Source organism: Neophocaena asiaeorientalis, unplaced genomic scaffold, assembly GCF_003031525.2.
Source record: "Neophocaena asiaeorientalis asiaeorientalis breed wild unplaced genomic scaffold, Neophocaena_asiaeorientalis_V1.1 scaffold148, whole genome shotgun sequence".
Taxonomy (NCBI): Eukaryota; Metazoa; Chordata; class Mammalia; order Artiodactyla; family Phocoenidae; genus Neophocaena; species Neophocaena asiaeorientalis.
Window position 1 is genome coordinate 3,941,248 of NW_020174050.1, and position 26,181 is coordinate 3,967,428.

General features: G+C 36.2%; 1 protein-coding gene across 3 annotated transcripts in view; it reads right to left on the reverse strand.

Annotated features, from left to right (window-relative positions):
- Window positions 1-10,535: 10,535 nt before the first annotated feature.
- Window positions 10,536-26,181, reverse strand: part of G3BP2 (G3BP stress granule assembly factor 2) — a 30,011-nt gene continuing 14,365 nt past the window's right edge. Inside the window, exons 2-12 of one of the 3 annotated variants that reach the window (XM_024754113.1) lie at window positions 25,037-25,155; window positions 22,621-22,702; window positions 21,661-21,834; window positions 21,042-21,132; window positions 20,233-20,335; window positions 19,548-19,728; window positions 18,459-18,557; window positions 14,210-14,312; window positions 12,873-13,001; window positions 12,188-12,306; window positions 10,536-11,849 (exon numbers count right to left, since the gene is read on the reverse strand). In XM_024754113.1, coding sequence (XP_024609881.1) covers window positions 11,577-11,849; window positions 12,188-12,306; window positions 12,873-13,001; window positions 14,210-14,312; window positions 18,459-18,557; window positions 19,548-19,728; window positions 20,233-20,335; window positions 21,042-21,132; window positions 21,661-21,834; window positions 22,621-22,702; window positions 25,037-25,131 — 1,449 coding nt within the window. In that variant the 5' untranslated portion in view covers window positions 25,132-25,155 and the 3' untranslated portion in view covers window positions 10,536-11,576. Of the gene's footprint in view, window positions 11,850-12,187; window positions 12,307-12,872; window positions 13,002-14,209; window positions 14,313-18,458; window positions 18,558-19,547; window positions 19,729-20,232; window positions 20,336-21,041; window positions 21,133-21,660; window positions 21,835-22,620; window positions 22,703-25,036; window positions 25,168-26,181 lie in introns of those variants that run through there. The other 2 variants (XM_024754115.1, XM_024754114.1) reach the window with 2 other exon arrangements.

The following is a 26,181-nucleotide window of genomic DNA, read 5'->3' on the forward strand; positions in this document are numbered from 1 at the left end:
AAATGAACCCTCCTACACTGTTGGTGGGAATGTAAATTGGTACAGTCACCATGGAGAACAGTACGGAGGTTCCTTAAAAAACTAAAAATAGGGACTTCCCTGGTGGCGCAGTGGTGAAGAATCTGCCTGCAAATGCAGGGGACACAGGTTCGATCCCTGATCCAGGAAGACCCCCACATGCCGCAGAGCAAGTAAGCCCATGCGCCACAACTACTGAGCCTGCACTCTAGAGCCCACGTGCCACAACTACTGAGCCTGTGTGCTACAACTACTGAAGCCCGTGTGCCTACAGCCTGTGCTCCACAAGAGAGGCCCCTGCTCGCCGCAACTAGAGAAAGCCTGCATGCAGCAACAAAGACCCAACGCAGCCAAAATAAAAAAAAAGCTAAAAATAGACCTACCATATGACCCTGCAATCCCACTCCTGGGCATATATCCAGAGAAAACCATAATTTGAAACAATACATGCACCCCAGTGTTCATTGCAGCACAATTTACAATAGCCTGGACAAGGAAGCAACCTAAATGTCCATTGACAGAGGAATGAATAAAAAAGTTGTGGTACATATATACAATGGAATGTTACTCAGCCATAAAAAAGAATGAAATAGGGCTTCCCTGGTGGCACAGTGGTTAAGAATCTGCCTGCCAATGCAGGGGACACAGGTTCGAGCCCTGATCCAGGATGATCCCACATGCCGCGGATCAACTAAGCCTGTGCACCACAACTGAGCCTGTGCTCTAGAGCCCGGGAGCCACAACTATTGAGCCTGCATGCTGCAGTTACTGAGCCCGTGCACCTTAGAGCCTGTGCTCTGCAACAAGAGAAGCCACCGCAGTGAGAAGCCAGCGCACTACAAGAAAGAGTAGCCCCCGCTCACCACAACTAGAGAAAGCCTGTGCATAGCAACGAAGACCCAACACAGCTAAAAATAAATTTAAAAAAAAAGAATGAAATAATGCCATTTGCAGCAACATGGATGCACCTAGATTGTCACACTGAGTGAAGTAAGTCAGACAAAGACAAATATCATATGCTATTGCTTATATGTAGAACCTTAAAAAATGGTACAAATGAACTTATTTACAAACAGAAATAGTCACAGATGTAGAAAACAAACTCATGGTTACCAGGGGGAAAGCGGGCAGGGGGGAGGGATAAGCTGGGAGACTAGGATTGACAAATACACACTACTATATGTGAAATAGATAACTAATAAGGACCTACTGTATAGCACAGGGAACTCTTCTCAATACTCTGTAATGGCCTGTATGGGAAAAGAATCTAAAAAAGAGTGGATATATGTATATGTATAACTGATACACTTTGCTGTACAGCAGAAGCTAACACATTATAAATCAACTATACTGTAATAAAAATTTTTTTAAAAACATGGAATACTATGCAGCTGTGAAAAAATGAGTAGGCACTTTGTTTACTGATATGGAATGACCTCCATGATATATGGTGAAATAATAAAAGTAATGTGAGTTTTACAGGGGGCCACCACTTATGCCTAAAAAGAAAAAAAAATGTATATTTGTATTCTCTTGGATATAGAAAGATCTCTGGAAGGGTGTACAAAAAAATTAGATAAAAAATGGTTGCCTCTAGGTAGAATTTTGTGGTGGGGGATGGAGGAAGAAGGCTTTTCACTTACAAAACTACCTTTTGAAGTGTATTCCATGTGAGTTTTCCTCATTAAAAAAAAAGTAAAATTTTAATTAAAAAAAAGACAATTAGATTTGGAAACCTAAAGTACAATACACCACTTATTTGGTCAAGTTCAGCATACACCATATTTGATCTGTCAAGTCACCAACACAGCTATATCATACCAGTATAAACCTGGGAATCCATTCCTCAAATGTTAAAAATAGTATACATTCTGTCTGCACTGATAACAAGCCTCTTATAAACTCTCCCTTGATGTTCCCTCTTCCTCTAGCCTCTGCTGCATTCCTGTTCATATTCATAGCAAAACTACAGAAAAACGTCTGTTCATTTCCTACATCCTGTTCTCCCTTGGGCTTTCATCCTTATCACTTCACTGGAATAGCTCTTCCCATAAGTCAGTAAGACCTACACAAAGCCATCTGTGGCAGAGATTACTAGCTACTCACAGTAAGCTGGTTCCTTTTTTCTCTATGCATAGCTTGCTTATTTTCTGAGATCTCCACTGTAGTTAGGGGTGTCATGAGACTGAATTCAAGCCGATGGAATATGAGATGTGTACCATTCCCAGACCTGGCCCATGAAAATCTCCGTTCAAGATCCTCCATGTTGGGGCTTCCCTGGTGGCCCAGTGGTTGAGTCTGCCTGCCAATGCAGGGGACACGGAGCTCTGGTCCGGGAGGATCCCTCATGCTGCAGAGCAGCTAGGCCCGTGTGCCACAACTGCTGAAACCCGCGTGCCTGGAGCCCGTGCTCTGCAGTGGGAGAGGCCGCCGAGGTGAGAGGCCCGCGCACTGTAGTGAGGAGCGGCCCCCACTCGCCACAGCTGGAGAGGGCCCGCGTGCAGCAACGAAGACCCAACGCAGCCAAAAATACATAAATAAAATTAAAAAAAAGAAAAGATCCTCCATGATCCTTTTCCCTTCCAGCTAGCTGTAATGGAGATGACTATAATGTGATCTTGAAGCCACAATGAAGTTAGTAGAGCCTTCATTCATCTGGGTCCCTAAATGATTAAGTGAGGGGGAGTCAGACTACTGACCTCTTCATGACCACTCCCCCCTTTGTTATATGGTGGTGGTGGGGGAAACTATTGTGTTTGAGCCATTAGACATTTTGGGGTCTATTTATTTTAGCAGTTAGTCCACCCTAATTTATTCGCCACCTTCCTTGACCTCTCAGCAGCATGACACAACTTTCTATACTTTCCAAGACAAATTCTTGAAACTTAGCTTTCCACAACACCAATATTTGCAATATTTTGTCTCTGTTTTCTTTGCATGGTTCTCCTGTTCTAGAACCCTACATGTTGCGAGTGTCAGAGGGCTCAGTCCTCAGCCTCTTCTCTTCTGTACACTCTCTTCCTAGATGATCTCCTCTAACCCAATAGCTGCAAAGACCTCTGCTGACCAATCACAGCACAGAGCTCTCCTCAGAATTCCAAAATCATACCATACCGCCTGACATTTCTTCTTGGATATCCAACTGGCATATGAAACTTGACGTGGATAAGAGAACTGTTGATCTTCCCTCCACATTTCATTCGTGCTTCTCTATCTCAGTAAGAGTACTTACTGCCTTCCACACCAAGGTGCATAAAAACCCTAGGAGACATCCTTGAAAATTATCTTTCCCTCACATTCAAAATCCAACTCATAACCAAGTGTTGTAGGTTGTATCCCAAATCATCATATTAACTGACCATTTATCACCATCTTCACTGCTCCAACCCTAAGCCAAGCGACCATCGACATCACCCAACAGCCCTTCCTGACTGGTTCCCTAATTCAGATCACGTCACTTCCTTGCCCAGATCCCTACAATCCCAGTTCAAGAGTAAAATCCAACTCCAAGGCCATCCTCGATTTAGCTGTTACCTATCTCTTGATATCAGCTGCTTACTATTATGGCCACACTGGCGTTAATGCCCTTGAACACTCCAAGCTCCATCCAAATACAGGGCCTCTGCATTTGTTCGATTTGGAATGCTCTTCCTCCTCAAAGCTGCCTTCTCTTCCAGATCTCAAGTATACCTCCTGAGGCCTTTCATTACCACCCCCGGTTGTGATTAAGGAACAGCCCCATCTCCAGTTACTATCACATTCCCTACTAGTTCTATCCCCCATTAGCCAGGTGCTATTGGAAAAGTAACCAACCCCATTGTGCCTGAATGTATCCTTCTGTAAAATAAATAGTATTCCTCACAGGATTGCCGTTGGAACTAAATGAGTTGTATTATGCCCAGGACTAATCAGGACTGAAATTACTTGTTTGTTGCTTCCGTCCCTCAAAAACTACAAGTTTCCTGAGGGTAGGCTGTATTTGCTGTATTGCCAGCCAGCACCTATGGAGGTTTCTGGCACATATTAGATGCTAATATTCACTGACTGCTATACAAGTCTTTCACTTCCTGCACACATACTGGTTATCTTTAGCGCTGTCTTTGAAACATCACTACTCCTTTATGCTAAGTCACGATCCAACTGAAATGTCTCACATCTCTTCTCTATTCCAAGTCACTATCCTTGTCACCATACGCCCGGCGGAGCTTTGTTTTTACCTCTCCAAGCTTTAGTTCACGTCTTTAAAAACAAACAATAGATGAACTTAATAGGGTTATCAGATTAAGATATATGTGAAATGACAAGCCCTCAAAAATTCTTCCCTTTTCTCAGCTCAGAGACTCAGTATTTCACAGCTATTTGATTTCTGTTCCAAGTCTGCACTCTGCCTCACTGCTTAACGCTGTAGTTCCTGAATGTAGTAGTTCCTTAATTAATTTTAGGTCGGCTAATGCGGGAGGCTGAGATTTCCCAATTTTCTGAAATAAAGCCAGGATAAAAATACGTTGCAAAGTTTAAACTTTTAGCGCTTAAAACCCGTTTCTCCTAAAATCACTCATCTTTTAAAGTAGATCAACTCTTATAGCTAATCCAGTATTTCAAATCATTTCATACTAGTGTAACCATAATAAACTTTCTGAGCCTGTCTCCCTGACTGTAAAATAGATAACTACACCTTAGTTTGCCTAAATATGAAATCAGATGTAAAGCTACCAGCAGTATGATTCACAGTATACCCTCAAATATTGGAGGAAAATCATTTTAGAGATAAAAATGGGTGTAAAGGTAACTATTTTACTGGTTACACTATTTTAAAGTGGAAATATCTGATTTTCATTGATTTGTACGTTTATGCTAACTATTCAGAACTTGAATCATTCTCAGTTCCTTTCAGACACCTAATTTCAGCTGCCAAAAAATAACCTAAATAAATCTATTTCCCTCCCTCAGATATAGTAGTCTTGAACTACCACAACAGCTTCATTTCCATTCTTATCCTCCTACCATCTAGCCTCTACATGGCATATCACTCCTATGCTTAATTCTCTTTAATGGCTTCATACTGCAATTGGAAAGATACCCAAATAAACTGGTTATGTAAGCTAATTATATGATCTAGTCTAGTTCACCTGTTAGCATTTTACCCCCGTTGACCCAAATCCACCTATCCCAGCTTCTTCTCATTACCCTCTAAGTTTTTCCAATTTTATAAGCTTTACATGTTATCTAGTCCCTGAGTGGAGAGCTCCTATGTTTCATGTCAACTCTAGGCATCTAAAGTTGCCACTCAGTTGCTTTGTTTTACCTTACTTTACATGGCATTTACAACTACCCTTCTCCATTGTAAAGTACATAAGCTCAGAGGGAGGCCTACGGACTTGTCCTGCTCGTGTACCCTCAACATCAAGAACAGTGCCTGGCACACAGAGGTGCTCAATAAACACTTGATGAACACCATTAAGTGGTCTGTCTTCATTAAAGCAATGTTTAATAGTATAAAGGAAAACACACACACACACACACACCAAGGTATTTATAGGGATCATCTACAGGCTGAATTGTGGATGTTCATTCTTTTGGATTCTCTTTACTTTCTGTGATGTGCATACCATGCTTCTGTGTTGTCATTAAATAAAATACACGTAAAACTTGCCACTCTATATACTGTTTTTGAAATTAAAAGGCACAAGTCACAATTACATACCCTTCTATACAGCTTCCTCTTTTCAGGTCCATTTCACACCGAAAGCCAAGAGGGTTCCAATAGCACTCCTGCCTCCCCATCATGAAACCTGTTTTTTTTAATCAGTAATTTGTTCCACATATCACCTTACTTTTCCAATTATGCAAGTGAACAACTTCAGATTCTTAGATACCACCTTTTTCCTCACCAAGACCTGGCTGTTCTACCCCCTAAGTCTTTCAAATTCTTTAGGTTTCTAACATCACCACTCTAGTCCAAGCTACTACAACCATTCTATTTTCATAGCTCTTGACTGAACTACTACAGCATCCTTTCACCTCATTTACTCATATTTAACTCCTTCCATTAACCCAGAGACCTAACTTATTGAACTCCAGAGATTTCAAAGTAGAATTACCTTCCTGTCACTCAACAAAATCTTCAACTTCCTATTGGTCTTGGGATAAGGACCTATACCTCCTTATGGTCTGCCCCCTAGCTACCTTCTTAAATATGCAAACACTAACTTTTAGACCTTTTTAACCTGAGCAGGGAACGTTGTTCATTTCATCATTTATCAACAGTACGTAGAACAGCACCTGGCACATAGAAGTTCAATAGTTAATGACTTAAATGAGCCAGTGAAAGTTAATAAGAGCATGAACAGATCTTCCTGCAGCCTGAACAATGGATAGAAGGGAGACAAACAGAAAATATTAAGAAGAACAGATGAGACTACAAACATTTCTAGGTTAAACAGGTCAGAAAAAGAGAGATGTTCATTATCAGAGAGCCAGGTATGCATATCACTTAGAAAGATAAAACACATTGTTTTGGACTTTCAAATTCTGAATTACTGAAGGACTTCAAAAGGGGACAAGTGTTTGAAAAAGTGTTTGAAACACAGAATAGAGAGGCAGTAGAAATTCAACTGAGTAAAAAACAGTATCACGTAACACTTGCTGAGTGCCCAGTACATTGTTTTAGGTGCTTTATGTATTAATTCACTGAATCCTCACAATCATCCACCTCATTTTACAAATGAGTTAAACAGGAGCTCAGAAAATGTAACCATTGAGGAATGGACATATATACACTACCAAACGTAAAACAGATAACTAGTGGGAAGCAGCCACATAGCACAGGGAGATCAGCTCGGTGCTTTGTGACCGCCTGGAGGGGTGGGATAGGGAGGTTGGGAGGGAGGGAGATGCAAGAGGGAAGAGATATGCGGACATATGTATAACTGATTCACTTTGTTATAAAGCAGAAACTAACACACCATTGTAAAGCAGTTATACTCCAGCAAAGATGTGAAAAAAAGTAAAAAAAGAAAAAGAAAAGAAAATGTAACCATTGAATGGTGGAGTTGCCATTCAAGGCCAGACTGTCTCCAAAGCCCTTCTCTTGACCATCACACTATATGGAGTCTACTGAATGGACAATATACTGAAGCTAAGGTAGTTCCTGGCCTAAATGAAACCGTTCAGAGAAAATTTGTGGGGAAAGAGACTGAGGACAGAAGAGATGTGTGTGTGTGTGTGTGTGTGTGTGTGTGTGTGTGTGTGTGTGTTGGGGGGATAATGGTGGTTATGGGGTGATAAAGAGTACAGAAAACAGGAACAGTTAAAAGAATATTAATGCCACAAAACAAAGCATTCCAATTAGGCAATCAGCTTTATCAAAACTCTTAGGAGATCAAGGACAAGAGTAGTAATCTTTCTGTGAATGTTTAATCCTAAACCCACATTTATAGTATTTTGCCCAGTATTTGGTAATGCTAAAAACAGACTTCATTTCCTATTAATTCTGAAGTATAAGGTGTTTATATACTACATAGATTGGAAGATTGCAGTCTTTGTCAAAAATACCCAGAAACTTCATTACTTAGGAATTCTGACTTAATTATGCAAATTTTTTAAAAACAAGCACTATATGAACCCACTGAACTCCATCACGAAGGGAAATCTCTTTCAGGACATAATAAATAATTCATTTATCCAGTAATTTAAAATAATTTAGAATTCTGGCATTAAATTGATCAAGACTTAATAATTAGTCTTATGAACATAGAATGAAAAAAAAAATCAAGTCTTCATCTGTAGTTAAATATAAACGATGAGCAAGCTGTCCCAATTTAAAGGAAAAGTATCAACATATATCCACTAAATTTTCATTCACTTGATACAAAGACTATATTATATAACACAGTTTGAAACATAGCATCTTGTAGGGCTAAAACTTTCAAATATTTTGTTCCATATAAATTTCCTGGACCAAATGATATTTTGCTCCTTCAAATCTGGTTCTGTTTGCAATATAGTGTCGCATATACATTTTACCCCCTCTAAAAATTCTTTCCATAGGGCTTCCCTGGTGGTGCAGTGGTTGGGAGTCCGCCTGCCGATGCAGGGGACACGGGTTTGTGCCCCAGTCCGGGAGGATCCCACATGCCGCGGAGCGGCTGGGCCCGTGAGCCATGGCCGCTGAGCCTGCGCGTCCGGAGCCTGTGCTCCGCAACGGGAGAGGCCACAACAGTGAGAGGCCCGCGTACCGCAAAAAAAATAAACACAAAAACAAAAACTTAAGTCTTACTGCCCAGCAGTATTTAAATGATTGTTCTGGCTTTGCTTCAGTACAAACCTGTGCAGACTGATTTAAGGAACCTTCATAAAGTGTTATGAAAATTCACTTTTATCATCCCTTTTAACAAAGTTCTGAAACTACATAGGCCTTATGACTTCACTACTCATTTAAAGTATATATTCATAACGATAACTATTCCTTCCTTTTTAATATTCCTTCAGAGCTTGACAAATCTGTTCTAATTGCTGAACTGGGGCATGTCCTTAACTTCAGATAACCTCAGTCTTCCCATCCCCTTTCTCTTTTCCTTCTGAGATGATTTAGCAATCCTTTGGAAAATCCAAGATTTTTATAAAAAATAAATGTTTAGCTGTCTGCTTTACATCATTCTCACCTTCCTTACCACTTATTATTCTGTTCTAACGTTCTTTATCTTGTATACCAGCTATCTAATTGAACTGAGGTAGGTCTCTAACAATGCTCAAGTCTTACTTAAATGATTTATTTTATATATCAGATTTCACAAATAATAGTTGGTTTTAGAGTAATTCCTTATTTTTACTTAGGTTGTGTGAAATGCAACTGGGAGAAAATATTCTGGAACACAAACCTATAGATTAAATTAGGGACATAGATAAATGCTGCAGACATCAGTAGTTTATTGTTTGTTTAGTCCAAACACATTCAAAATGGAAACTCAAAGAATACTTTCCACCTGAAACAATTAAACTAGATACTACTAGCATATAACGCTTAACACATTACAGCAATAAAGATGGTAATCCATTGTCTTCTATACCTACTAAAGCCAAGATGGTAAAGCCAATTTGGTTGCAATAGTGTCATAAGGATAGAATAGAATATTACCATCCAAAAAGAAAAAAAACAAAAAACAAAACAAAACAAAAAACAGCAAATAACAGTAATGATAGATGAATACTTTTACTCTGGTTCACTGAAAGGGGACAAAATGTTAAAAGTCCACAGTACTGCAGGTGAACAATCACCATGTAAACTTCTCCATGTGATGTTTTAATGTTTTACTCATGGTATGTAAAGACTGAAGCTGAATGGCTCTTTGCTTTAATCTTCTATTACACTTAACATCTGTCATTACTTTTGGTGCCAGAAGTTTTCATGGGTGGCAGGGCAATATCTTGGATTGGAAATTTTATATAAATGGGAAGGAGAAAGAAATGAAAGAGGGAAAATATGCTATAAAAAACAAAACACTGACAAGAAACCACTCATTTAAAAGCAGTTTGAATACAGGCTTCAAAACTCAAAAGTAATTTTCTGGTAAGAACTTCAAGTACTATACATCAGAAAGTGTAAAAGTATTTCAAACAGGAAAAAAATCCTTAACCACCCCACAAAATGGAAACTGAGAAATCTGTGTCCCCAAAATATACGCAATAGTGCAAGACTTTTCCTTGAACATGGAAGACCTCATTCAAGGGGGAAAAAAAGGGACAGATTTAATTTTACTTATACCGCCCAGTACATGAAAAACAAAATATGTGCATCATTTGCTAGTTTACTAAACAGCAAACACAGTTCCATAATTCAGAACCAGTTTGCTATTATGTCAAGTGCATTTTTTGTTTGTTTTTACTAAGATAGAATGGAGAAGTCTTCCATGCTAACAAGCAGCTTTAAGTGGTCACACTTATTTACCCCACTCCTAGCCTGAAACATCCAGAAACTAGTAGGTACTAAATGCTCCAAGCATAAAATTGGATATCCTTTTGTCATACTTGTGGTTTACTGGAACTTGCTATAAAGACAGACAATAATCCAGCAGCTACAAACTTTGCTCACAGAATTGTTTAGAAATTCATGTAAAAATAAAAGATGTCGTCCCAGACTTAAATTCAGAGCCACTCGGGTGCTGACATCAGTTCAAGAATTGTGCAAAATGAATGACAGTTCCCTGCCCCCCAAATAGAAATGCAAACACTTAAGAGCTGCTGTTCTTTTCTCTGAAAATTGCAGTATCCTCACTCCAGGTTTACTTGCCATTTATGGAATCTGACCGCTTTTAAAATGTCACTAAAAATGTGCATCAAGTTGATTGACTTTTCCAGCACCTCTCAAGTGATATGCTTCAACGTTCACATTCAGGCTAACAGAAAAGTCAACAAGAGACTTACTCAAATAACTGACTTCCTCCTTCCCCCTCCCTCCCAAACACACAAGACTCCCTCCCACAGAGAACACAAAGTTGTTAACTGAAGAACAAGGTAAATAATATGCTAGTCAATTTTACTGATTTTAAAGATACTGCAATTTTTATACACTTCAATGATTTTTCAACATTTTGTAGCTGTTTGGCTTTGCAGCACAGCAATTCATACACTATACTGTACAAAATTACCAGCAAGACTGGAATGATGTATTAATAGAAGGCACCATCATGCTTATTACATTACCAGAGAACAAAATACAGTAAAGACAATTTTCACTGTACACAGCTTAAAGAAAGGAAACGGGGGAGGAGGAGTGTGTTGAGCAGCCAGCCATCCCTGTACTGAAGAGGGGCAGGTAGAAAAATCTTAGATATGGAGCTACTAAATCTGGTCTAATATTCAAGACCATAGCATTTGAAGTTCGGATTTTTGTTATTTAGTTCATAACTAAATGATTTCCTTCTGGAATATACTTGTAGTCTTGTTAAGGTTTATGTATACACACGCTGGTCACAGCAAGCAGGTAAAAATGCCCTCATCATTTCACAACTATGCGCTACTGGAAAAAAAGATGAAAGATTTTTTCCCCTGTTGCCTCCTTTGCAGATGTCAATGTTAATGAGTTCAGAGTACCCATTAGTGCATAACAAGTTTCTGTTGGTTTGTATTTTTGGGGGGAGCCAAGGAAAAAGGCAAGATTCTCCAATTGCACAAATTGCACTATCTGTGTTTCCAACATAATAGGCAGAAACAGTAACACTTAAACAAAATGTGCAGCAGAGGATTTTTTTTTGACTCAAAGGACCTGAATTCAGTTGGGCATGTCCTTTTAAGTTCATTTTTGTTGCAGACAGTTTAAGATATGGTCATTTCTCAGTCCTTAATTCTCCAAGTCTAGATTTATAAATTAACAATGCGAATCCTGTTGTAAAACTGGGGAAATAATGTCCACCTCAATTTAACTGATAACCAAAAGATGCTTTTCACATCAAAGAAATGATCAAAAAGGCTGTGTCACATTCCAAAGCCAAAAAAAATTAACAAGAATGCAAACACGATGAATAATGTACCACTGCCAAAACTTTGCCAACAGTGGAGCCTCAGCGACGCTGTCCTGTGAAGCGGCCTTCCATCTGCCCGGTTCCTCTCCCAGAGCCAAGTTTCTGTGCCATGCCACCTCTTGGAGGGGGTCCTCTTCCATCCCGGTCCCGCATCATTCCACCGCCCACTATTCCACGGGGACCACCAGGACCTCGATCATTGCGCCTAATATCCCTGCGATCATCACCACCACCTCGAGTTTCTCGCTCTCTGGCAGCTCTTGTCTTCTTCTCTTCCACATTTAAACGTACTTCCCCTCGAAACATAATTGGCTTTACAAGGGAAGAAAAAATTTTACATGGGCAGGTTAGACAATAATAGTAATGTAGTATCATAAATAAGTAAGAAAATCCAGGGAGACAAAATAACTTTTCATGAAATTCTCAATATGCAACCTATTCCAACCTGCATTACCAGAGCAAATAATGAAATAAATTTAAAGCAATCCATACTTCAGACTTTAAAACTACTAACAAATCTTTATTCTTTGCATAAATACCTTTTCATAGTAAACTATTTTTAACTTTACCATTTAAAAAAAGACTTTCTAAGTAATACTAAATACAACAGGAATAATAAAGTATTGAATTATGCCCTTTAAGTCACTTACTTTTGCAATTAAGATTCTCTGAACTGGTTCAGAGTCATCAAAAACCACAAAACCAAAATTTGGAAGCTTTCCCCCAACACCCTTGGTATTGATGCGAAGTTCCACAACGTTTCCAAAACCTGTGAAAATATACATTACACCAAGGGTTAAATAGTTTAACAGAATATTTTGTGACTTTAATCGTTCAGGATGAAATACCTTAATCTCCTTGATCCATTTCAAAACAAAAGTTGCAAGCTGCTATACCCAGTGACAATTAAGGTACATTCACTCTTACAGGTCATTCACTTAAGATGCCAATAAAAACTAGCTTGTTTTGTCACCCTTCTGCATCTTTATTACTCCTTTCTAAAGGGAAGTTACCTACACAGTTTCAGAGAGACAATGTTATTTTCTATTTCTGACTTGAATTTGCCAAATGAATCCCATTTCCAAATCTAAGACTGATTCATCCAGCTCTTTCCTCTAACCTCTACAGAATCAGGCAAGTCAACCAACACTCAGTACAGTCACTGAGAAACATCTGGTACAACCTTCTACACCCTTCTGATCAAGGTGATTAGTACCTAGAGATATACATAGTACAGAGAGGTAAATGTTTTTTTAAAAAATCCTCAATACACTGTGAAAAGAGTTCTCTTCTCCTCCTGCTTAATTTTACAATAAAGCAAAATAAACTACTTACTCATGAAGAACTCTTTCAGTTCATTTTCATCAATATCGTGTGGCAAGTTACCAACAAAGAGTTGATGACTATCTGGATAGCGAATTATTCTACGGTTATCAGCTTCATTCTGTTCAATATCTCCTCTGCCTGAGAAAAGGAAAAGAGCAGATATTAAAGTTTACAATGTCATACAAAAAATAGCTCAAAGCAATGAATGTAAAAAAAAAAAACAACTTGATATTCCTGTTTTAGTTTATTTAATAAGCTCCTTCAACAGAGGTGGAAATGCCTATTATTAGTAGGTTAGTTAGAAAAAAACGTAACACTGACTAGATTGCTGAAGTCCCTTCTTCTAGGTCTACTGGTCTGATTATATGAAAGCCAAATACTAGCAGTACAAGTATTCCTCCTTAACCAAACTCCGGCCATCACCGAGAAACCAAATAGATTTCAGATAGTGAGGTATATTTGTACTAAATAATTGTTTAGTATTTGGAAATTCACAAATTAATCTTTGGTTGTATGAAATTATAGCCAAATCCATAAATTTAATAGCAATAACATCTCATTTATATAGCCTTTTATACACATAAGAGTGCTCTTATATGTATATATATAAAATCTTATTTGATCCTCCCAATGACACAAGGAACACAATGAGGCACATAAAGAAAGGCATCACACAGGGAAAATGTGTGTAGTAACTGAATGGTGTAAGAGAAGCTCATGATTTAAGGGTCTCACCCGAGATCATAAACTCAATCACTGACAAAGCTGGGATAAACCCCAGCTCCCATGACTTATAGCACATCACTTATTTTACTTTTGTGGGAAAAAATTACATTTTCTAAATTTGATGTATACATCTCCCACCTCCTCCCAAAAGCAATCTAAACATACTTATAGAATTCAAACAGAGGTTCTACATATATTAGCTAACAATGGAAACAAGTCAAAAATCATGACAACTTACTTAATACCTAAGACAATCAAAATAAGAAGAATCAGGGTGTGCTTACTGTTTATCTGTGAAGAGATAAGAGTGCTAAGTAAGAGAGTAGGTTATTGGCAGCTCGGTTTTGAATTCTTAGAACCAGTGACAATAACCAAATAAAATGTGTCTCTAAATTCTTTTACACTTTCAAAATACATGTCTCTATGGCATGTCAACTAATCTTCCCCTCAAAGTTGTTTTGCCCAGGCTATATTTAGCAGGTTACTTAAGCCTTTAAGCAGTTTGGTACTAAAAAGATTTGCATATAAAACACATTATAATTTTTTAAAAATCTTTTTAAGTTCGGTCTTCAACTTTTCAAGTGCTTAAGTGCTGAAGGCCACAGAAGGGGCTGACTCACCTGGTCTTGGTCCTCTAGGAGGGAAACCAGGTCGTTCTCTAGGTCGCTGTTCACGCACACGAGGTGGCTGAGACTGAACTTCTGGTTTAGCTTCCACTCTCGGCTAAAATACAAGGGAAAAAACACATTATAAAGAAACACATTCCACAGGAGAAAAACAACTAAAGAAACAACCAAGGCATAATGGTCATTTTAAGTTCAGAATATTTTTAACATAGTGTCCTATATATGTGAAACATAAATTTTTATAAAGATATTCTGTACCAATCTAGGACTGTAGGGTAAATTTTATTTTCTCACTCAAGGCTATAACTCACAATAAGCTGCTTTTTATTTACAACCATATTTTTTCAATAAAGTTACATCCACATTGAGATAGCATAAAAGGTATCGCTACAAAATTCAAAAATGCAAGATGAGTCACTCCATGTAAATACATATACAAAATAAAAAGCCATCTTTATCTTAGGAAGACAAGAATATATGACACATCCTTTCTAATTCTCTAGTATGCTGCCCTTCAAATTTAATAGTGCTCGGCAATATCTTCTAAACCCCATCCCATAATTTTATTTAAAAAAATCCATATTTTGATAGTTCAAAATATACAATTTAGTGTACTCTACCATCTAAAAATACTATCTTTAAGTTAAAATGCACATTAAAAAAACAAGATAGGAACGTGTTGATAGCATCTCAAATAGTCAAAGAAGTCCTTTAGCTCCCTATTGTTCTTCCTAATGGGGGAGGTGTGCATTTATTTAAGGACTGACCCCAACAATATTTCTTAATTAGTTCTTGGGGGTGGCAGGGGAAGTAATAGTTCATTTTAAGGTACTCTCCAAAAGTTTCTGCTAACTGCTGCTAAATTGAACACATATATTTAAAGTAACTATGCTAAAAACAAAATGACATCTGCATCAACTATTACCTTTTCCTTAATACATTGGCATTTTCAGTATTCCCAACCTCTTCAGGCTGTGTCTATTGCCTAAATATTTATGGTCCGAGGAAGAGACAAAATACACGCACCTGCAAAGGATGCTGAAAACCCTCAGCAGGAATATGAAGAATGTATCCTCAAATCAGAAAGCTAGTAATTTCAGTCCTATCTTTATGGCTGATCATCTCTGAGTACCTCAGCCCAGGCAGTGGCTCAAACTCTTTCATAATTTATATAGCTGGGATATTATAATTTGCAAGGACACATTTTGATACAAAGAGATATGTTTCTTTCAAAAACAACCATTTGTTAAAATTTCACCCACTGTAACCAAAAGGTATATTATCTCCTACCCTAGCAGTTTTTAACAGATTTGCCTGTCTCCCCCAATTGTTTTTCTTCCATATAGATTTCCCATTTCCCTCAAAATGAAGTTGCTTTCCGTGTTCTAGAATTTTGCTAGTTAAAAAAAATTTTTCTAATGTTTAATTTTCCCAGGTTTTTAGTATGTATTTATTCCTACAATGACCATATCTTATTTCTACACCAGATAAAGAACCAAGCACAGTGCCATTAAACATAGATGTTCAGTAACTATTGGTTCATTTAAAATTAAATTACATTTTTAGTTCTCTAACAAAACATGTAGGAGAATGTTCTATGCCTGACCAGGGGACCTAAGTTACAGCCCTGAGACCACTTCTATCTGTATTTAGAATTTAAGACTACATAATAATTTGACCGAAAATGTGATGCCTGAAAAGGTAGTTATTTAGAAATTTCAGCTAAGCAGGGCAGGGCCTAAAAGCAAAACTTACTTCAGTATGAAAGTAAAACAGAATTAAAGGAGGTTCTCTAACAAAGTCTGACGAAGCTAGTATGTTTAATAAATTAATAAAAATAGCAAATGTACACCTTTTAATTTAAATGTCTCAGAAAAACCTCGACTCATTCAAACCAAGAAAAAGAATTCTGGCTGACCGATTCAGATTCTTTTCAAAACATATTACTGAAACAAAACTAACTGCAAGTAACAAAACAAAAAAGTTCTTCATTATCCTTTAAGGATTTAAAATTAAAAAACACAAATTTAAGTAAGTGCCAACATCTTACAAATAATCCACACATTAATTTAGCAACCTGACTTTTAGATATTAGATGATGCCAATATAGAAAAAATGAGACCAAAAAAAATTATCAAAATTTCTTTCAGTAACTGATTACTGTATGTCAACTAAGCCAGCTGTACGCTTACAATTCTTCAGGCTCAATTTCATGAAAACTATTTGCTCCAAGGAGGTAAAAATAACTAAGATACCACATACTACTTTAGGGCCTTACAATTAATTCCATGCAACCAAAAAGTGAGCTCACATGACAAATTCCACAAATGAAAATCAAATAGAATATGAAATAAACATGAAACCATCAAATCAACTCAACAGCAGGTAAAACCACAACTAATATGTACTTCAACTGCACATAAGCTATTTAAATGAACTAATCGACTTCTAAGAAATTTACCAAGAAATTAACTTACCTACTTCTAAATTAATGCCTACCAATACCCTGGAATTAGATTTAATTCTCCTTTTATTAATAATCTATGCTAAAAGTGTTAAGGAAATGGATACTACACCAAAGTAACAAAATGAAATCGAAGGGTTTATTAAATCAAGTGGAAAAAATCATGAATCCATTCTAACATAGCTTAAGGAGATCAGAAAGTTCTTTTAAGGTTTAAATTATAAATGTTTAAATTTTTGTTTTAATAAGGGGGTAGGCTGGGAATCACAGTCTCTTACAATTTTTTTTTAAAACTTAAAAAATTTTTTCCCCCTGGACAAGAGGTTAGGATCTAATATAATGTAATTTAGACATGGCTTAGATACAGCACTCTTCTTTGATGTAAATAGAGATACATTCCCCTCCAAGGGCTAAAGAAACCTATAGGCTTCCATGAGTGTCCAACTGCATAAATTCGAAGCCCTACTTTTTTATTTACATAGCTATCTGACCTTGGGTGAAGTTCTCTAGCCCTTAATTTACTTATCTGTAAAACAGGAATAATAACAGTAACCATACTCACAGGGTGGTTGTGAGGATTAGATAAGAATAAATATTACGTGCTAGTGCTTTGCACAATGCCTGGTGCCACACTAAAGGTGTAAGAGGTATAAGCTACTCTTAACTTTTAACTAGCAGTGAGTTTAAAATAAATGTAGCCAACTCTCTGAAATTAAGTAACAACCCAAAGGATTCCTAATGCAAATTTGATAAGAAACCAAGCATTTCAAAAAAAAAAAATCCACAAGTCACTTATTGAGTCTTCAGATGGGTAGAAAAGCAGTCAATACGTGGCAAATTAATCTTCTGCGTTAAGACAGAATTCTAGTTTGTGATCTGAGGTAATTACTCAATATTTCCTGAATATCTAGCTGAAAAAAAAGGTATCACGAGGTCACGTATTCTATTACGTAGCTGATTATGCACACAACACCAGACAGGCTGTCTATTACTAGCTACTTTTGAAATCTCAAAGTTTGACTGTTTAGAGCATATAAAGAGGTATATAAACACAATTTTATGTGCACTAACCATTCTAAATGTAAATTTTCTAGTGGAACGAAGTTTGATTCAAAATGTAGGGGAAAGTATTGGACACCCTATAACTATGCCTATTAACTTTAGAATTTAGTTAATTCTACACTATACCTAATAAACTTATTAGGTAGCCAGTGTCTTACTTTCAATGTTTTTGAAAGCTCTGAAATGGGTAAGATGACAAACAGACAAAAAGCAGAATACTAGAATGATTAGTTAAGGTGAACACTACAGTCATAAGTTGGTACAGGCTTCAATTAAACAGTATGAACCACTTACAGACTGAAAGCTTAGGCAGTGTATTTTTTTTTAGAGTTTTTTCTATTTTTAAAAAACAATGATTCTTTATAATGCCATACTACTTTGTGCCTTTCCAAATTTCTTCCCTAAAATATTTTTGCTAAATAAAATTCTAAATTTTTAAAAAGGATATTTTTTTGGTTATTTTAAGAAGGCTGTTAAATGACAATATATATTGGTAAAACTAACTTAATCTGTATTTGACACACCCAAACCCCAAATACCACCTATGTAGATGATGAATGGAGATTTGGCAATTAAAGTGGGTGCACTGACATTTAATACAATTTTTTTGTATATTTAATCCATAATTTCTGATTGACTCATTTTAAAAAGTATAAAAAAGATAAGCAATTGGCAATGTAACAAGGATACAATCCAATGTGTTCACAGATTGGTTACCTGTGAGACTGGTGCTTTAACATGGGGTGGAATTCCAGAGGAAGAAACAGTACCACTAGGAGGCAGGTTTTTACTGGTCACTGAAGCCCAGGAGAAAGCCTGCAGGAAATGCAACAAACCTAGACTACTAATCATGGAAAACCACCAACATTCCTATAGGGAAACTTCCAAATATATATTTTCTTTTCATTTCTAAACTACTGTTCTATATTGGAGGACTCCTAAAAGAAAGGCACACACACACATGCCAGTCTATGTGCCAGCTTTCAAAATCTCATTATGCAAGATTATTTGACTGTTTTGTCTGAACTACTAAATAAATCCACAAGCAAGTTCCTATATGCTCTAAAGAGATGAGCTAGTGGCAAACAAAACCACTAACAACTACACATGCTAGAAAAATAAGAACCTAACAGAACCAATTTCTTTCCCCTTTTGGGGGAAGATAAGGTGTTGTGATGGTGTCAAGGGGAGAGGGGAAGGATAGCAAAGAAGAAAGTACTAGCTGGAAAGTTTAACAGACATTCACAAATTGAACAAGGAATCTCCTTCTCTCACTACGCAAATATACTTTAACCTTCTACTTTACAGAAAGATAAAACGTGTTTTAGGTAGGTTTAAATGATACACTATGGGTGTCACTCATGTTTCCAAGATAGTTTAATTGGTGTAGTAAGGAAATTGTTCCCATTTAAACCAGAAATAACTTGAATCACTTCTCTTAGCAATAGGTCAACTTGTTTTAAGTTGGCAAATTGCATGACTCCTGTTGCATCCGTGCATAGAGGACTTAATACAGAATGGAAGAGCAACTCTCAGTTTTAGTACATGGACTAGAAGATACTAAACACTGCACACAGACAAGGATTAATCTTAAATTTTACCCTGAGGGGTGTTTTTTAGGGGGTGAAAATACAATAAAATTTCCTCAGAATTACCAAAAAAATCCCCACAGCTTCTTTCATATACATAAAAACAGCATAGCTTACTATTAAACAATTTAATTAACAGAACAAAGGTCATGCTTCATTAATGGCACCAAGTAAGACAGTGTGACGTCACAGGTGTGAAGAGCTCCTCTGCTCTAACCTTTGGTGGTTCCTGTGGCAGAGACACAGGCTCAGCGGGAGGAGGAGAAGCGGACTTCTCCTCTAAGTCTTCCAAGTTCTTCTCCTCTGCTTGTGGTTTCTGCTCTTCAGTCTTTGTTTCAGATTCTGGCTCAGGTTCAGGTTCATGAGACGATTCTTCCAATGGCTCCTCTATGCCATTACTACAATAAAATATTTTGTTCACTTTTCAGTATGAGTGAAATGATCAATTCAAATAAAATTCTGCATTTCTCTAATTTAATGGGCATAACTAGTAATAAGCTGTTTTGAAGCAAAAGTCCATTAAGAACTAGAAGGCAGAGGGAATAATACTCCCCAAGCAGCATTTAACATAATTTAAAAACTGGATTACTAAAAATGTTTACTTTAATACTAACTATAAACAAACTGCATATTCAAAAAATAAAATGCTTACTCTGTGTTGTCCCAAACACAATGCATTATCAGCAAATGATCAGTTTTGGGCCAAACCAAATTCAATTTTTCAATTAAATAAAACAATGCTTTCCATATAGAATTTACTTTGCATATACAGAGTAAATTCTCAAATGCTGGTTTCACAGCTTTAGCAAAATTTACTTTCAACAATAATTCTAGGAACAAAAACCAGCTTGCAACTACATTATAGTTTAGACCAAATTTGGCCTTGCAGACACTATTCTTACGTCACAGGGTGAGCTTCATAGTAACCACTGCTAGCATTTTCTTGCACAGGTTCTGGAGATGGTTGCCTTTCTTCTTGTTCCTCTTCTACTTCATCTTCTGATTCTGAAAATACATAATATACCGTATCTCGTCTTAAGAGGATTTAATACACAATTTGATATATGTATTTTTAATGTTTAAAGAAGTCATGATATTTCTTACAAAGGCACTTAATTGCAATATTCCTTGTTCTCTTAAACTGAAGAGCAAGCCAGATGAATTTTGGAATTTACTCTATTTTTTAAAAAGGCCTATTAGTAACAGGGAAGGGTAAGAAAAAATGCTATTAAAGTCATAACTCAGTTTCCTTCGTCACATAGATTCAATGGAGGAGGAATAATGGTAAAGAAAAGGAAACAAGCTGATGTATATCAACGGAAGATCAATTAATTAATTATGGTATAGCCAAAAAAAAAAAAAAACAAACCCAGCCAACAAAGATATATTAAGTGAAAAAAAGCAAGCATTGAGCCAGTGTACTTCCACTTTTATAAAAGTACTGATCAGTATGGAATACAACAAAATTCTATAATAGGCACCAAACTCTTGGTTATCTACAGAGGATGAAATTGAGGGAAATTTTTCACTTCCTATGTACGATTTTTATGTAATTTCATATAATGAACTATTTCTTTTATAACAAGAACAAAAAGGAGAAAAAGAGTTTGACTCAGTTACGACAGAGGCAAATTTCTTTAGTTTCACACTTTCCATGTCCTTAAAGAGTACTGATACTGACAAAACCCTTATATCTTCAAAGTAACCTCACCTTCATCAAGTTCTGGTTCAGAATCACCAAATACTTCATCTTCATAACGAAACATATCATTGTGAACATAAAACTTATTTGGAACAGATCCCTATAGGAAAACAACATCCAAATATTCCATAAATACCCATAAATGTGGTATTACATAAATATAACAAATAAACACAATTTCTATTTTAATAATACAGAAATGATATAGACTGAAGATAATTTTCCAAAGTTGAACATGCTCTGATGTTAATATAAAGTAAATTACAGAAGATCACTCAAGGAATACTGAAACTCAAGAAATGGGTACTCAATATAAAAGAACCAGGACCAATTAACAAACAGAATTTTTCCATTTTGTTTAATATGTAACCTATTAAATAATAACATACTTTTAATATTATTTCTATAATCTTAATCATCTATTTACACATTAGCATCAGGATCTCATATTTACTTCTAAAGTCAAAGCACACACACAAAGCTCAAATAAATTAATCAACAGGTCATATTTCTCAAAATATGTAACATGCATACCTATGCCTGCAAGAAGAAACTCTGGCCACTTCAAGCAACTAGTAACAGTAAAATGAAATCACGTAACTGAAAATTAATTGAAATGAAAACTTACTTCAGGAGCCAGAACAAAGGTCTGCATAAACTTCCTCTCTGGCTGTCCACTATTAGACAGCAAACCCATGACCTGGACCACTACTCCATCACTCAAGGTTGCATGAGCATCCACATGACGAATTTTAGTGTGACATTCGCTGAAGTTCAGAGATAATACTTTGTGGTGTATATCCTTTATTAGGAGAAGAAGGTGGGGTGGAAATACAAACTCATGATACTGCATAACCTATTAAATACTACAGACTTTGATTTCCTTGCAACTCTAGAATATTAACTGCCTCATTTGAATCCATTCCACCATGCTAGGCATTACTGACAGACTAATGTTCCTAGAACCACTAGTTTCAACATGTCACCTCTCTATACAAGAAATCACAATGGCTGTCTCATATTATAGGCTTTGTGCAGCTTTCTCCCACTGTTTCATATTAAGTACTAGTCATTCACGTAAACTGTGTTGACTACTCCTTGACCTCGCACCTAACTTTACTGCTTGTCTGCTGATGCCATTTCTCCTACTTTCAATATCCTCTTGTTTGGTAAGGCCAAAACCTATCATTCAGAGTCTGCTGGAAGTCCCACATCCTCTACAAAGTCATAAGGAGTATATACTCCTATGCACTCCTGTAACATAAGGTTTAGATCACATTTCTATAAATGCTATACACACTGTCTCAACTATTTCATGTATAAAATACACCAAGGATATTAAAATGTTCCATTTTCTCTTTTGTATCCATGCCAGTGTAATACCCGTGCTTCGTACAAAATCAATGTTTGTAAGAACTCAAAGCACATCCCATGACTACTGTAACATAATTCTAGTATAGCTGATTACATTCAAAAAGAAATCCACTGGCACAAGAAGCTATTTTCCAAATCTCTATCTTACCTCAAAAAAACAAACAAACAAACAAAACCTAAAGTAATCTAAAATGCATATAAAATTGATACTTACATTTTGGCCATAAACTGCCTCCTGGGGCTTTCCACTAGCATCTACTCCACCATGAACATAAGAAGAATTCCTGCCATAAAACCTGTAAAACCATTGATAATGATTGACTTTCAGTTGTGAAGAGAAGTGTAAGAGGCAGTAGAGTTCTTGTGTCAAACGGACCTAGTTTCCAGGTCAGGTTCTGTCACTCATTAGCTATGTAATCTTGAGACTTACAGTCCTCAAAGTTCAGTTTCCTTGGTTATAAAACAGAACAAGAGTAACTTCTCCATAGAGTTGTTGTAAGGATTAAATGAGTAATGACACAGAATTCTTAGTGTGCCTGGCACACTAAATATACACTCAGTCATTAGCTATTCTCATCTAATTCTTACCATATCTATATTTTGTTAAGTGGAAAAATGAGATATTCAAAATATATTCTAAACACTGATGCTGTAGTTAATTTACCCTTTTTTTCCCCATCAGATACAAAAACTCAATTATCTAAATTTGTTTGGGAATCAGATACTGTTTAACATTCATTCTCCTGAGAGTTCCAAATGATTACTAATTCCAAAGGCTTAGGTTAAAAGTTTAAATTTAAATTAATTGTAATAGTTCAGAGACTAAGTTTAAAAATCTACATTATTTCGGCATCTAATTTCTCAATTATATTTTTATACTGCTCTTAAGTACATGACAAATTAGTGTTTCTCTGGTATTACCTAAAGCAATTAGAATTAATATCTTCCTAAATTAAGGTTATCAACATGCAAAGTTAATTTTTTCGTAAAGAGAACTCAGCTCCTATTGTAATAAAACATGTAAGACTTCCTCCATGCCAAGCAATGTTCTCAGTGCACTACATACATATTGATTCATTTTACTCTCCTAACACCTCAGGAGTAAGTGCTATTATCTAAATGAACAAACTGAAGTTCAAAGAGGTTAAATTAACTCCTCAAAGGTCACACACCTATCAAGTTGGGGCAGCTGGCTCCAGAGTCCATGCTTTTAACCATTACCCATATTTTTAAGTTTATATTATTTTCTCTCATGTACTACTGGCAAGCATGTAAACAGCTATCATTTTTCTGGAGGACAATTTAGCTGTATAAGAAAAGCCTTAGAGATAGTCATACCTTTGACTTAACAATTCTACTTCTAGGAACTTAGCCTAAGAACATAACTAGAAAGGTGCACAAAAATGCATGTGTAAGGATATTCATTAGTGTTAATAAGTGAAAAATTAAAACTAAATGTTCATTAACAGGGAAATCTGTTACATAGCTAAGTATAAAACAGAAGTTTGTGCTGTTATTTGAAATGATGGTAGAGAGCCTTGTTTTTCCTTGTTAAAAAAAAAGAAAGCTAAAAATGCTAATGCCTACATTGTGAAGACTAAATTTCAGATAATAAAAGGCCTTATTAATTCCATTCTCCCTCAAATTCACATACCCTGTCAATAAGAATATTTTTATAATAGAAAATGTATAGGTATTCCTTTTGATGGGGGGGGACGGGACGGGAGGAGGTGGTAGTTATATAAAAATGCCCCCGGGATAACATAGGGAGTATTACACACAGGTTTAACAATGGAGGGGCATAATGCGAAGTAAAACTTTAGAATGCCCAGCATGATTATATAAAGAGAACCTATAGATAAAACCGTAAGTCCTTTTAACAGTCTTTCCCACATGAAGTGACAATGGTATATTTATCCTTAACTCACTTGGCTAGTGTGTTCTACAACAAATGTTTGCAGAGCCTAATACTTACAAAGGTCTCACTTATCTTCCACCTGTTAAAATAAACCAGGTAGAACAAAAATTATAAATACTACTCATAATATAAATCAATTTTATTTCAATCTCTGGGAAAAAAGAACCTTACAGATGTCCAACTCTTGCCAAAATAGTAAACAAGGCTACTGTTGCTGTTTTACCAAGGAATACTATCTTGTGCATCAATCAGAAGTAATTTTCACAAGTATGATCACTTAACTGATTCATTTCCTAACATTGCTAAAGACAACTCAAAAAAACCCCCAAAAAACAAAAAACCCCAAAGAACAAAAACCAAACTTAAGTCTGTGATTTCAATAAAGACTAGAACCCATTAGTTGGTCAAGTCTGTGGTTTTTATAAAAAAATGAAATATAAAACACCAAGAGTATGTAATTGTGTATATGTATGTGATGTGTACAGATTTGAATGTGTTATATAATGGGATATAATGTGAGGTGTTTTCCTTACTATAGATTTGAGTCAAAAAAACGAAAAACACTGGTTTTAAGCCATCAGACTGTTAAAATACCGGGTGTGCTTTGCAAAGGTACTGTCAGGACATAAAACAGGAAAGACAATATTTATATGTAGTCATATTAAAAAAAATAAAACCAAATAAAAATATCAAATATGCAATTAAAATTTACCTGTGTAAATATTCTGGAGCTTTATTCAGCAAAGTATAATATTGCCTCACAAACTCCCGCCCTACAAGCAGCGGACTGGGCTTCTCCATAACCATTTCTTTGCTGCACAATGTCAAATGCTAAGGGAGCAAACATAAGAATAATAACTATTAAAAGTCATCTTTATTAAATTCCATGAAGTAAATCTTCTCAGCCATTCAAATGAAAATAAAGAAAATATCATTTGTTAAAAAGTAACTACAACAGCAAAATAATGAATTCCAAACAACTACTGATAATCTCCAACATCTGCCATCTCCCCTTTGTCTCTACTTCTTGATCTCCCTATCCTTCAATACAGGGGGAAGTAGCACAGTTCTCTTTCTAATTCCCAAGAGTCCCAGCGCTGTCTCAGACTAGGGGCACCATAATAAAGTCTTCCCACGCATAGTATCTTTTTCCTTTGGGGACCATTATCTCCTACATTCTTGGATTCCAACAGTTTATTTTTGAAAACTAGGCAGAGGGCACAAATCAGGACTTGGTGATTACATTTATCACAGACAGTACTGATTTTTGTCTTCTTTGTACTCTCTCCTTCTAGGGATTAATTTCACTGTTTTCAACATGATAATGATTAAAACTCAGCAATAACCTCAACACTCAGATAATGGTTTTTTACATTTGGTGTATGTCTTTCTAACCTTTCTTGCTATTAATTACCTAATTACATGCCAGGCACTGTTTACAGTAAATGGGATAACCTAGTGAACAAGACTCTAGCCCTCAGGAGTATATAGTCTGTCATGGAATATAGACAAGCAAACGGAACAGAACAGGTTAGGTGCTATGATAAAGTATCTCTAAGCCCAAAATCTCAAAGATAACGTCAAGGAAATCAAGTACAAAATAAAAATAGAAACACAACCTTTCATCATTTAAAGTAAATGATTTATATGTTTATACCCCCTCAAATAGTAAAAATTATAACATTAGGAATTGGAGAAAAGGGAAGAAAAAAAGAAAATTTGAATATTACTTGTTTAAATACATATATACATACACACATATATACACACACACACACACACACACACTATATACATGTGTGTATCTACTGGGTAAATCAGGATGCAGTTTAAATTCCTGTTAACAAATAAATTTCA